Source organism: Salmo trutta, chromosome 15, assembly GCF_901001165.1.
Source record: "Salmo trutta chromosome 15, fSalTru1.1, whole genome shotgun sequence".
Classification (NCBI taxonomy): Eukaryota; Metazoa; Chordata; class Actinopteri; order Salmoniformes; family Salmonidae; genus Salmo; species Salmo trutta.
Genome location: NC_042971.1, coordinates 11,523,886 through 11,538,202, shown reverse-complemented (window position 1 = coordinate 11,538,202; position 14,317 = coordinate 11,523,886). Strand labels below are relative to the sequence as shown.

The window sequence follows — 14,317 nt, the reverse complement described above, 5'->3', positions numbered from 1 at the left end:
GTGTGTTTTGTTTGTCACTTGTGGGTAGTTGTTTGAGAGCACTGCTTTTGTTGAGCCTGCGTCTCTGTTCCTGTCATTAGTTTGTTTATTGTTTTTCCATGGTGTTCTCATTTTATTTAATAAATATGTTGCGCACGCAACCCGCTGCGCCTTGGTCCCATTCGCTCTTCCACGACAGCTGTGACACGTTCATATCTTATCTGTTCTTTCCAAATACAATAGAATCTAGCTTGTGTGCTTTAGCTGACAAGCATGGTTGTGTGACAGTATTGCGTCTTTCCCTCTATTCGGCCCAACCTGGGCTTAAACCAGGGACTTTCTGCACACATCAAAGGTCAACCTAAAAGCATCGTTACCTATCGCTCCACAAAAGCCACGGTCCTTGCAGAACAAGGGAAACAACTACTTCAAGGTCTCAGAGCAAGTGGCGTTACCGATTGGAAAAACTACTAGTGCACACAACTAATTAGCTAGCCATTTCACACTGGTTACAGTTGTCCAGGGATGTCCTCAAGTTTGCACCATCCAAAGGTCATCTATGTTGTGATCAGTGATGTATATGTAACAGGGTTCTATTGGTGATTCCCCTTGCCACTTTGTTAAGCCAATGGGTTTTTGGTTTTGTCTTGCCTTCACCTACTCAATATGGCATCTTATTGGCTGGTTTGCGTGGCTTGCTTACGAGGGAGGATGTTTCAGTTAGAATCGTCCCAGTGAACAAGCACCAAACCAGAGGTAAATTGTTGGTTGCAAAGCTCTGTACGTCAAAAGGGATTTTTATACTCCCAAGTGATGATTTGAATGTACAATTTAGATACATTTTTGTAAATGTTATTAGAACATCACACATAAGATGCAGAATTTTTTGTGCATATTTGTTTTGGATTTTGTTGTAGAGAATTCCAGCTAATACTAGCTAGCAACTTACTGTGTCTGGTGGGGAGGTTCGTATATTTTGCACAGTACGTGAGTGCAGAGTTAGATGGTCAGCCGTGCAATTTTGTGCTGTTTCTATCAGGTACAATGTTGAAAATATGATATATTGTTGTATCTACGTTGCCCAGTAAACAAGCACAAAACCAGCGTGCGTGAGTGCAGAGTTGGATGGTGAGCCGTGCATTGCAATGACGTGCAATTTTGTACTGTTTCTATCAGAGTAAATCTCAATGACTGGTGCTATCATGACACAAGGCGAGACCCAGATGCAGACACAGGAGGCAGATGGTTGGAGTCTTACAATGTTTATTAATCCAAAAGGAGTAGGCAAGAGAATGGTCGTGGACAGACAAAAGGTCAAAACCAGATCAGAGTCCAGGAGGTACAGAGTGGCAGACGGGCTCATGGTAAAGGCAGGCAGAATGGTCAGGCAGGCGGGTACAAAGTCCAGAAACAGGCAAGGGTAAAGACCGGGAGGACTAGAAAAAAGAGAAATGCAAAAAGCACGAGAACGGGAAAACCGCTGGTTGACTTGGAAACATACAAGACGAACTGGCACAGAGAGACAGGAAACACAGGGATAAATACACTGGGGAAAATAAGCGACACCTGGAGGGGGTGGAGTCAATCACAGGGACAGGTGAAACGGATGCAAAATGAGTACTGTTACATAAATAAACCCTGGATTGCGGATGCTATGTATTGGTCGTTGAGAGGCTTTGAAGCCAACGGTCGGCCAGAAGGAGCAGTCCTCCATAAGAATGAATGGAATTCTACACTATTTCAATGAAATATATAGAAGTATTTTTGTTGTTGTAGTAGGCACAGTAACATTAGTTATCTCTAAAAATTATACTTTAAGAAAAATGTTTTATATACAGTATAATAATATAATTAAAAATATGCATTAATGTGTCTGTGATAGAATAAATGTGTATTTTTTTGTTGTTGCCATTAATAATGCATTTCTAGAGCTTGCAAAATAGTTTTTATAACGGTGGGGGAGTGCCAAGATGGTAATCTAGTGTATATATAAATCCTTGCTTGTGATCAATTTCCTTCCTCTAATCTTATCAGACAGTATTTGAACTAATGCCACTTTTCAGTTTCATAAATTGACCCATAATCTTCAATATGAATGGGGAAATAATGGATATACTGCACATAATAGAATATTGGAAATAAAATGGTTGTCAACAATCCCAAAGTGTTGTCATTCCATGTCTTGTGTTTGGAATGGGACAGCAAGGACCATGTACAAGCGCCTTGAGAGTACAAGAGAGTGTACATGACAGTGTACATGAGCCTTTTGTTATGTGATCAGGACATCTAAAGTGGGCCATAGAAACCCGCTCAGCCCTCTGGTTTCATCAGAGGATACACAGTAGAATTAGCCTTAGTCTAAAAAAAGTGAAGTGGAGAGTAACCGTTGTAAACCCCACATAAACACACTGAAAATACAACAAAAGTAAAGTGGAAAAGTTCATTAAGTTCAGTGAAATTGGTAAGACACAACATAGTAGTTAATATAACATCTGCAACGCTAGACGGGCAATTGAGGTCATGTTTTCTCAATCCAAATACCGCTTTGGCAATGTTCTGTACCGTCCATATTCCTATGCAAATAGTCTGGAGCTATAATTGTGGGAATAGCAAGAATGGGCACTGGGACAAATTTATCAAGGATTATGTCTGTGGTAAGAGGAATATTGTACCAACAACCCCACCATTTAAGATCATGTTTCCCAGGGTAAAGCACTGCAGGCCAAAACTGGATTATGTTCTGACGTACAGTACCAGTCAAAAGTTTGGACACACCTACTCATTCTTTATTTGTACTATTTTCTACATTGTATAATAATAGTGAAGACATCAACACTATGAAATAACAGATATGGAATCATGTAGTAACCAAAAAGGTGTTAAACAAATCAAAATATATTTTATATTTGAGATTTTTCAAAGTAGCCATCCTTTGCCTTGATGACAGCTTTGCACACTCTTGGCATTCTCTCAACCAATGTAGAAAATAGTACAACTTTTGACAGGTACTGGTACTGTATACTGTACACGTGTAATTAATTTAGCAATATTTGTGAGACATAAATTCCAACTGAAGACAATGTAAATATGGGTTTAATGTCAGTCTACTGAGCAATCCCCCAATGAGGCCTTTGTTCTTGTAAAATACCTGCAATAAGATAATACTATCTGGGGAAAAGTCATAACAATCAACTTTCTCAAATGTCTTAAAATGTAATTCATATCTTTGATGCTCTTACTCAACTCTGATCATATTTTTGAACTGTACCAAACAAATAAAAACACAATGTCTTCTACATACTCTGTATCCCTCTTCTTCCTTCTTTGGGTGGATCCAACAGTTTGTTTCCGGAACTGTATGATTGCGCTCGAGGGCATAGTGAGGTGTTCATCTCTACCCCCCATCAGCATCAGTGTTTACCAACAATACAGTCCTATTGTTGTGGAATGTGTCAGTAAACACAAGGCACACTTACTGTGTCGTTGGACGTGAGGCATCTCGTCAGATTTACTCATCTGAATGGGTGCCCCATCTTACCAAGGGCAGATAGAGATAGCATTATGCCTGCCCTGTTGTATCACTAAAGATGAACGCTTGTGTCATTTGATGGGGCAAGGTCAATAAAGTGAAGAGAAGTGTGTGTCTGTGTCTGCATGTGTGTGTGTGTGTGTGTGTGTGTGTGTGTGTGTGTGTGTGTGTGTGTGTGTGTGTGTGCGTGTGTGTGTGCGTGTGTGTGTGCGTGTGTGTGTGCGTGTGTGTGTGTGTGTGTGTGTGTGTGTGTGTGTGTGTGTGTGTGTGTGGTACATGCCGGCCTTATCAGTGTATTAGTGTTGACTGGGTTATTATTGCCCCAGTGTTGCCAGGCTGGGGTCTTGGTATTAAGGTCCAGATTACTCTCCCCCACCTCTCCTTAATTAGAGTCATTGAGTGATTCACCCAGTTGGGATGGTAGCACACCTTTCTCTGTGTCAAATGGGTTTACTGGTTTGGATTGAATGTACTCACGTTAGGGTTGGTACAATGAACTGTGTATGTGGTGTATTACAGTAATATAATTAAATGATTACTCAGGAATTACCTAGCTACATTATGATCATATGTAACTTCCTAAAACAACGCAATACATGTGCAGGTGGACGCTGATGCAATGGGAGATGAGAGTAGAACAACAACAAAAAAATTCAGCGTAGGACACAATATGGGTAAATCACGGTCATACTGTTCAACCCCGTCTTTTGGGATACAATATTGCTCCAAAGCAACTGGAGAGAAAAAAAGTATTCATTAAATATAATGTCTGATAGAGCCTTTTCCATGTCAATGAATGTCAGCAGGTCTTTTCAAATTAAAGTAAAGAACCTGGCTGAATTGACGAGGTAGTGATGAAAATGCCTTTTCGATCAAGCCACTAGAAATGTTGGGATATGACAGTGAATCAGGAGAGAAGCGTTCGAACAGGTAGAAGTGATCCACTGTGCCATTCGCCCCCTTTTTTAACAATACCATGTGGTTTTAGACTGAGCGTGTGGACGAGCAGAGAGACGGATGCCGTTTGCACCCTCTTTGGCCTCAGACGTGCTCCTGCTGTGAGCTAGAGACACCTGTGAACTAGAGACAGACCACCGGCACATACCACATGCCACACAGGACACATTGAGCCCCTCATTTACAACTATCTGGCAGCTGTTGATCTATTTGACTTGTCAGAGACATTCATTTACATATTGGGGTTTTATCTAATTATTAGATTCTTTCTAATCGCTTATGCATAGCAATTGTATTTACCTGAATTAAATCGGCCTGGCATTTTTAAAAACTTAGGGAGCCTGAGCTGGTTACTGCATGCTGTATTGAGATGAAGGTGATTTTTTTTCCACTACCGTCATGCAGAAAGCTAAAGGCAAAAGAAATCTATCTCTCCAACATAAGCAACACTGACAGAAACAGTTGAGGAGGCACAGGACCGTAAACACACGGCACACTTACTGTGATCGCTGGTCGCGTATTAACCCCCTCTTTATGACACGTCTGAAAGGAGAGGGCTGTTTCATCCAGTCAAGATAGTATTGTGTCAATTAAAAACACATGAGGATGGGGTCACTGGAGCATGTGGGTGGGGTGGTTGCGGCGATGGTGCTATAGTTAGAGATGTGTGGCACATGCCACTCGTATCAGATTTGAATGGGTAATGACGAGGCGGCTGTTGTCATGCGCTGACAGAGTGATTGGACGCCTGAGGGTTCATTAGGCTAATTAGACAAGGTGGGGCGATTACTGTATATCGCAACTCCTCACAAGGAGTCTCTCTAGACAGACAGGTCGCCTCCCACAATGTACCAATGTCTGCTGTTGCTCCTAGGTCTGGGTTTTCCGAGACTATGTCACAAGGCCTCTTTCATCTGAGGTGATCTCAGGCTGTTAAATGTAAATCTTTGACTCACTCTTATATCTTACATTTTGGATACCGCAGAAGTGTGGAGTTTACGTAGCACAAGTAACAGTAAGGACACATACTGTATTGATATTTGACACGGTTTAGTGTCAAAACCAACCATTCACACTTCTTCTCTAACAGAAGAAAGGGATTTTTTATTGTTTTATTTAACTAGGCAAGTCAGTTAAGAACAAAACCCAGACAACGCTTGTCCAATTGTGCGCCGCCCTATGGGACTCCCAATCCCAGCTAGATGTGATACAGCCTGGATTCGAACCAGGGACTATAGTGACACCTCCTACACTGAGATGCAGTGCCTTAGACCGCTGCGCCACTCAGGAGCCCAAGAGGGAAGGAAGCATCAAAGTAGAGAACAGAGGCAAATGATTATACCTGTGAATATCACACAGCCAAAACCACTATGACAAGTGATCACGCTTCCATGTTAAGGGAACCCTCACTCACCCTTCACTCACCTTCCAGACTGAGTAGTAACAGGGGAGGTGTGGAATGAGGGGGGTGAGGAGAGGAGAGATGGATTGGAGGGCGCTGAGGCCTGTAGAGAGGATCATTATCCACTACCCCCTTCTCCTCATTCCTCACATTCCTCCCTTCAATTTCTCACTCAATGTTTCTCTCGTGCCTCTCCACAGATTCTTCCTTGCCAGAGATATACATGGGAATGGTTCCTCAAGCATGTTCTCTTGTCCCCCTTTGCTGCCTGCTACTCAGAGGGAGAAATGGGGTGCTGGTTCCCATGGCGCTAAGCGTTGGGCTACAGATGTTGACCTCAGCATCTTACAGACCTCCTCAGTGGAATCTGTTGAGGTGACATGTTTTTTAGCTCAGGTGAATATTGGAGGTGTGAGATTTTAATGTTACAGTCAGCAGTTTATACATTGTGACGAGATGAAAGCAAAATAGTTCAAGCAAATAAATACATGCCGTATACTGTATGTAATGAGTCTACTTTCACATTGATTCCCAGGTTGTAGAGTTGTGGATACTCTACATTATGGCATAGAGAAGCTAAAAGAAGCTTCAAGTCGATGGTGTGCTAGAAAGATTTTGAAGTCTACATTTAATAATGTGACTTGAACAGAACTCAATTTGAATTGTAAAAAGGGTGGGACAGAAACGGGACAGGTAGGTAGTCTATATTTTACATGTCCAAAGGAGAAAAGAGGCCATCCGAAGTTGAAATGCCACACCCACCTCCAAACCCTTGCATGGAGGTGGGTGTGGCATTTCAACTTCGAATGGCCTCTTTTCTCCTTTGGACATGTAAAATATAGACTACACACCTGTCCCGTTTCTGTCCCACCCTTTTAGATTAAAGGTTGTATTTACCAATATGAGAAATAGCACACAATTGCAAATAGCCTTTTAAAGTTTTTAGGTGTACTGTTCATATAGTTCAAAATGAAATGTATCTGTTGAATAGGTTGTTATGTCTCCAAAAGCATGGCTGACTAATGGTGAGAGGCATTAGCTTATACCCTGAACCCAAGAGGGGCAAATAAAGGGAGATAGAGGTGATGAGAGGGGGCTGTAACTGTAAATGGGAGCAGAGGGCAACCTTGAGGAACAAGTTCTGTGGCATATATCTTTTTTTCCCCTGGCTCTCACCTGTCTTCTCCCCCATCCTGTTCAGTGTTTAACGGTTTCTTGGCCTCGCTCATTTCACACCCTGTCTCTCAGATCATTGACTGTAATGGGAGCTTGACTTGTCTTATCTCAATCAAAGGCGCTGGCAATCAGATCTTGATCAAACTGCATGATATCATGTTTAAGTACCATCCTAAATAGTTATTTCAGAATGAATCATGTTTTGACCATATACTGCATTTGCCTCTTTAAATGTGTTTTCATACAATAAATACTCCCAGAAATATAGCAATGAGAATTTATTATTTTTGTTGTTCTTTATTTAAAAAAATCTGAACAAATCTTGATGACAGGACATTTACGTACATCACATACAAAACCCATTTTTTTATTAAAGCCAAGAATTCCTCAAATATTTGACAGATAGTTGAGTTCATATTATAAAGACAGTATATGGAACAGCAAACAATATACATACAATCAATTAAGAGGGGAAAAAAACATTGTAAATCATCCTCTTTAGTATGAGTTCAGTGCAGTTTCATTCTCTGCTGAGGAAGACATTGTAGTGAGAGTTTGCCCAAAGGCAGAATGCCCTATGGAGTACAGTGGCTCTATCAGTTGTGCTTTACACCTCTGTGCCTTCCTGTTGGTAAAGCATTGAGTCCAAGGCTGGGTATATCTGGCTGCTGAGCCGGGAGAGGACAGAGTCCCTGTAGCCCCCAGGGTAGAGGGGAGGGGAGGAAGGGATGGTAGGTTGCTGCGGATGAGACATATGGACCTCCCAGTGAGGCACTGTAGCGTTGGGAGAGTAGGAGCCGTATCCCTGGGACGGAGAGGCCAGTTGGGGTACCTCTATAGGCAGCCTGGGTGTGTGGAGGGTATCTGCCACTACTGTGTTTGATTCCATCCCCACTTCAGCCATCTGAGACAGGAAGCTGTTCAGGCAGAGGGAGGGGGCTGAGGAGATGGGGGAGGGGCCGCGGTCAGAGGAGCTGGACACGTCACTCATGTTGTTGGGGTGTTTGGGGCTGGACTCTAATGACTCAGAACCTGAGGAGCCCCCGTCGCCAGGCAGGGATTCTGACTTCCTCTTCCTCTTGCGACGGAAGTTGCCATTGTCGAACCTCTTCTCACAGTTGGGGTCCAAGGTCCAATAGTTACCCTTGCCTATAAGGAGACACATAAGACATGTTTGTTAAGGATTTGCTCTCACATAGTTGGGCAAGAGTTAATATCTGTCTGAGACACATTACACAATTTTTTTAAAGGTTATAAATGTATACATTTCTCTTTTGTAAATAGAAAATTGTGTCGACATGGAACACCTTGAAATTAAAAGACCAATTTTTAAAACATGAAATGTTCTTACCTGGATCATCCTCATCTCGGGGCACCTTCTTGAAGCAGTCATTGAGGGAGAGGTTGTGGCGAATAGAGTTCTGCCACCCGGCCTTGCTTTTGTTGTAGAAGGGGAAGTTGTCTGCTACATATTGGTAGATCTGGCTCAGGGTGAGCCGTCTGTCTTGGGCCCCATGGATCGCCATGGCAATAAGGGCAGAGTATGAGTAGGGTGGCCTGACTAGCTTCATCAGCTCTTCCTGAGAGGGCATGGAAAACCAGCTCAGGTCCCCTACACCAACCCCCGGCCCATCAGCACCCAGATAAGGCCTCTGAATGTTGTAGTGTTGGGGCACATAGGGCCCACAGGCTGGCCCCGTGGGTCCCCCTATGTAGGGAACACTGTTGAGCTCTGGGCTATTGAACCACAGGTAAGGGTTGGTAGGAGGGTTGGTGTAGTCTCCCAGGTCGTAGGCAGGAGGGGTGGCCTGCTGCAGGCTAGGCACGGCTGGAGGGCTGCAGAAGCTGTCGCTGTACAGGCTGAACTCTGGAGACTCCTGTCTCAGACTGGGGTACTGGGTCCCACATGGAGGTGGAGAGAGGCTCTGTGGCACAAACAACGTCATGCTCACCCACAGACTGGTCCTTGGATTGGCAGCTGGTCTCTTCAGTCTGATAAATGGCTCTCGCTTTTCTTCAGTATTATCTGTTCCTCTGCTTCTAGCTGAGAGGTGAATTTGCCTTTCACTCTGTTCAAGACTATTTTGTGTCCAGTACAGGTGCATCACAACCTGCCACATGTCTCACCTGGTCAATTTATAGTACTACAGCGACACCCACGTCTGCTCTGATTGGTTGTTTCTGAGACAGTGTCACACTTTGCATTTGAGTGAGTTTAGGCCGGTTTAGGCGTGGAGGATTCCCTTTGAATTGGAGGTGGAATTCCACCAGTACTCCACCAGCAGTTAGTCTAAGCTCTGTGAAATGTTTTGCAATTTTAATTTGACACCCACCCAGAACATGGGAAAAATGATTGTTTTACTGAGTAATGGGAAATTGGTGCTACATTTACAAATATTACAGTAATTTAAAAGCATGTATAACAATTTAGACTCTAATATAATAATAGGTCACTTATTCTTTGGGGAAATCCTATACATGGGTTAGCTAACAACGTCACAAAAAACGATGTGCACACATCAATGGGCAGAAGTCCGTGAGTTGTTGTGAGTCTGAGTGGCCAGATAGCTACCAACAATGAAAATAAACTGCCATGTGGGGAATAGTAAGTGACTCGTTTCAGCTAGTTTCATCTTGTTCTTGATACCCAACCAGGTCACAGAGCATTTCGTATTATTCTGTACGTAAATCTATGACACTAGTTTTTGTATATGTTATGTTTCGTATGGTGTGTATTAATTTGTGGATGTCCATCACCCATTTCAATTACATATCGTATAATATGTTTTACAAATTACAATTTGTACAATATGTTACGAATTGGCAAAATGTACAATATGTTACCTGTTCTACCGGCCACTGTGGCAAGTAAGTAAAAAAATCTACCAGCCACTAAGATTTTTTACCAGTCAAAATATTTTTGGAAACATGAGGATAAGGTCTCACTTTAGTAGTTAGACCAACTGTTATGCCTGTGTGCATTGTTTCTAAAAACAAATCTTTCAGCACTTCACTCACAGCGCACACAGCCCCCCAGCAGGGATTCCTATTTATTTGTGTATTACCAGATATGAAACAAAATTAAATTAAATTCTTGCATTGTAGAGCCCTGTGTGTGACCATCTGCCAACGTGGCTGGTGAATTAGACATTCTTACCCGCCAATGCCAAAATCTAGCCGCATTTGACGGGTGGCGGGTGTTAATTTTAGGCCCTGGTAACGAATGTCCAAAACGTACAATATGTTACGAATTTGCAAAATGTATGATATGTTAAGGTTAGGGTTAGGGGAAGGTTAGCTAACATGCTAAGTAGTTGCAAAGTAGCTATAAAGTAGTAAGTAGTTGAAAAGTTGCTAAATAGTTAAAATGCTAAAGTTGTCCGTGATGAGATTCAAACACGCAACCTTAGGGTTATATGCCCACCCACTCACTCACTCACTCACCCCGACCAACCACCCTCCTTTCATTTTTGCTTAAAGTAACCTTCTGTCTTATGTAACCATACCAAAAAGGAACATTTTACTAATTTAGGTGGCCCGGATTTAAGTTACTATGTTATGTCTAGTATATGAGACCAGGCTGTCTTGTTTTGAGGTGTTTTGACTCATTTCATGTCATTGCTAATATGGCTAAAATTCACTAGCTAGCTAACCATCAAATGTAACGATGTATTTGAGAGACAAACAAGTGATCATTGTGCAAATGTATTCATGTTTTCAAGAAACATTGGAGACGAAATATAGTTTACATGTTGTCAACAATCTAAGCCAACCCTGTCTGTTTTACCACATAATTGCACATGCATCTGGTTTTGTTGCTAAACAACCAGCCTGTCTATGGTGAAATAACTGCCGTTTTTGTAGGGTTTTTAAATAATCACCGAAAATATGGTCATTGGTAAACACAGGCTTAGGAGATCTTATACGTTTTGTTCTATGATATCATCTTCATCAGCTAATGTCCCTTTTTGTGAATTTTGAAGCATTTATGTATTTTTAAAAAGTACATAAAGGCTTCATAATTGAGAAAGGTCATGACTGATATTATCTCATAGAACAAAATCTCCTAAACCTGTGTTAACCTCAGACCTTATTTTCGGCGTTTATTCATTCCCCATTAATTTTCCCATAGGGACGGCTGAACGAACCAGAGGTAACTCATTTCCAGGTTTTATGATACAAGCTGGCGATCTCTGTTGTCATGAATCTTGCCCTGGAGGCAGGACCTAGGGGTGTACAACAAATTACAGACACGTATTGACATACACCTATTGACTGTTTATACAGCTTTCTTATTCAAATAATGTAGAATTATTTTAATGTACTGCTCGAACTCCTTTTAGAAAACAAGGAAGAATGTTTTTTTATTTGTGAATTTATATGAATGAATATGACATTTCCCCATTAGCACAATTAAATGTGAAATTGTCTTTCTTTATCCTTACTATAGTTAAGGAAACCGAGCAGCACATTTTCCCATAATAAACAAAAGTCATCAAGAATATAATAAATTATAAATCCGCAAATATCTTGCCATAATCTCTTTACGTGTAGACAATGCCAAAATACATTCAAAAATGTTTCTGGATGCTCATCACAAAAAGTACAGTTAATGCTAATGTATGTTCTTATGTTAGCCATGGTATATTGGCCATATACCACAAACCCCCAAGGTGCCTTATTGCTATTACAAACTGGTTACCAAAGTAATTAGAACAGTACTGGAGGCTCCGGGCTGGGGAGCGTCGCTGGAGGCTCCTGACTGGGGAGCGTTGCTGGAGGCTCCTGACTGGGGAGTGTCGCTGGGGCCTCCGGCCTGAGGAGTGTCACTGGAGCCTCCGGCCTGAGGAGCGTCACTGGAGGCTCCGGGCTGAGGAGCGTCACTGGAGGCTCCGGGCTGAGGAGCGTCACTGGAGGCTCCGGGCTGAGGAGCGTCACTGGAGCCCTCCTGCGTGGAGCTGGGACCTGTCACCCCGGACTGGGAAGACTTACAGGAGACTGGGTGCGCAGAGCAGGAATGAGGCACACTGGGCCGTGGAGGCGCACCGGAGGTCTGGAGCTCAGGGCTGGAACACTCCGTCCTGGCTGGATGGTCCCTGTAGCCCGGCACGGGCGGAGCGCTGGCACAGGGCGAGCTGGGCTGTGCTGGGGGATGAGGGTTGCCGTGCATAGAGCAGGCGCAGGGTAAGCTGGGCCGAGGAGACGCACTGGCGGCCCGATGCGCTGAGCAGGCACACTCCTTCCTGGCTGAGTGCCAACTCTAGCACGGCAACGCTGCGGAGCCTGTACCGACCGCACCGGACTTTGAGTGCGGATGGGCTAGATAGTGCGCATCACCCCATAATGCATCGCTCAGCCCTCTGCACGCCTGCTCAGTCGTGCCCTCTCTGCCAGTACCTCCTTCCGGAATCTCGCGTCAAGCTCGGCGCTCGACTCCTTTCTCGGCTCCGGTTTGCTCCACGGCTCCCTCCGAATAGCCCGGGAAGTTAGGTCAGGGTTTCCCCATGACCTAGCAACACTCCCCTTATGCCCCCCCCAAAAAAAATGTTTTGGGGGCTGCCTCTCCACCTCCTGAATAGGAGGATACAACGCCTCGTACCCTCGTCGTTCCCTCTTCGACTCCTCCAGCTCCGCCTTCGGGCGCTGGTACTCCCCAGCCTGGCTCCATGGACCCTTGCCACTGAGGAGCTCCTCCCACGTCCATGACTCCAAATACCTCTCCTGCTGCTCCTTCTTCCGCTGCTTGGTCCTTCTTTGGTGGGTGGTTCTGTCACAGGTGTCGATGAAGGGGGACCAAAACGCAGCGGGTATTGTGCTCATCTTCTTTTATTACTTAATAAAGTGAACACTTAAACGAAAACAATAAACCGACAAACAACAGTTCTGCAAGGTACACAGACTATGCCAAAAGCAACCACTCACAAAAACACAGGAAAAAACAGGCTGCCTAAGTATGGCTTCCAATCAGAGACAACGAAAGACACCTGCCTCTGATTGGAGGCCATACCTGGCCACACATAGAAAAATAAACATAGAAATGGAAAACTAGAACAAAAATCCCCTAGAACCAAAAACCCCAAAACACACAAAACAAACACCCCCTGCCACACTCTGACCATACTACAATTACAAATGACCCCTTTACTGGTCAGGACGTGACAGTATCAAAGACTATGGCAAACTCTCTAGGATAGCGTGTATGCTGTTGTTTGTTTGTTTGTAGGCTTCCTGTATGTATACTGGTGTTTTGTGCAATAAAATAAAGAATAATAATAAACAATTTAAATAAATGTTAACAGATTTTTTTTTAAATGGCAGAACTGATTTTTAAAGGAACTTCAACAGGAGAGATCACATGGATCTTCTTGCCTTGGCTAGCTAGCTATCGATAAGCCACACTTGGGCCAGCTAACCTTTTGCTCACAGTACATTTAGCAGAAAGGGTCTAGCTATATGGTAACATTTGGTCAGAAATACCATAGCAAAATTATTTTTATGTGGTAGCCCAGTTAGCCACGGTTTGCAGGCAGCATCCATGTAACATTTGCAGGTAGCATCAAGTAACCTTCTGTCTTATGTAACCATACCAAACATAACATATCATACTGTCCCATCCTGACCAGTAAAAGGGGTTGTTTGTTATTATAGTTTGGTCAGGGCGTGGCAGGGGTGTTTGTTTAGTGTGTTTCGGGGTTTTTGGTTGATGTTCTATATTTTCTATTTATATGTGTTTGTCTAGTTTTTCTATTTCTATGTTGGGGTTTTGGAACAACCTCCAATTAGAGACAGCTGGTTGTTATTGCCTCTAATTGGAGGCCATATTTAAGTAGGTTAGTTTTCTCTTGTGTTTGTGGGTGGTTGATTCCTGTTTAGTCTATGCACCTTACGGGACTGTTTCATCGTTTGTTTTGTGTAAGTGTTTTGGTTTCCTTCAATAAAAGAAGATGTTCACTATACATTTACATTTAAGTCATTTAGCAGACGCTCTTATCCACCCGCTGCCGTTTGGTCCACTACCTATAACGACGCTTGTGACACATACTCATTTGTATCCTGGGTTTTCATTTACTATGTTACTTCTATTCTATGAGACCAGGCTGCGTGGCTCCAGAGAGCTTGATGTCTATGGCTTCTTCATGCAGAATAATAAACTTTTACTTAGACAGGGACGTATGTACCGCCATGGACTTTTTTGGGGTGAGCGAGGGCTTTGATTTCAGTGATCCATGCAGGCTTTACTGCAAACATTTCTGCACAGTCATAGATAATTCAAG

General features: G+C 43.2%; 1 protein-coding gene across 1 annotated transcript; it reads right to left on the bottom strand.

Moving 5' to 3' along the window:
* Positions 1–7,314: 7,314 nt before the first annotated feature.
* On the bottom strand, positions 7,315–9,137 carry LOC115148482 (forkhead box protein I1-ema). Its single transcript, XM_029690398.1, has 2 exons — positions 8,395–9,137; positions 7,315–8,192 (listed from the first exon to the last, which is right to left on the bottom strand). Exons 1-2 carry the CDS (start codon positions 8,987–8,989, stop codon positions 7,651–7,653), a joined length of 1,137 nt encoding a protein of 378 aa, XP_029546258.1. The 5' UTR covers positions 8,990–9,137; the 3' UTR covers positions 7,315–7,650.
* Between the last annotated feature and the right edge of the window lie 5,180 nt (positions 9,138–14,317).

Coding starts and splice junctions, on each gene's coding strand:
- LOC115148482 (XM_029690398.1), bottom strand. CDS start 8,989: ATGACGTTGTTTGTGCCACAGAGCCTCTCTCCACCTCCATGTGGGACC. Junction 8,193..8,394: donor CCGAGATGAGGATGATCCAG/GTAAGAACATTT, acceptor GTCTCCTTATAG/GCAAGGGTAACTATTGGACC.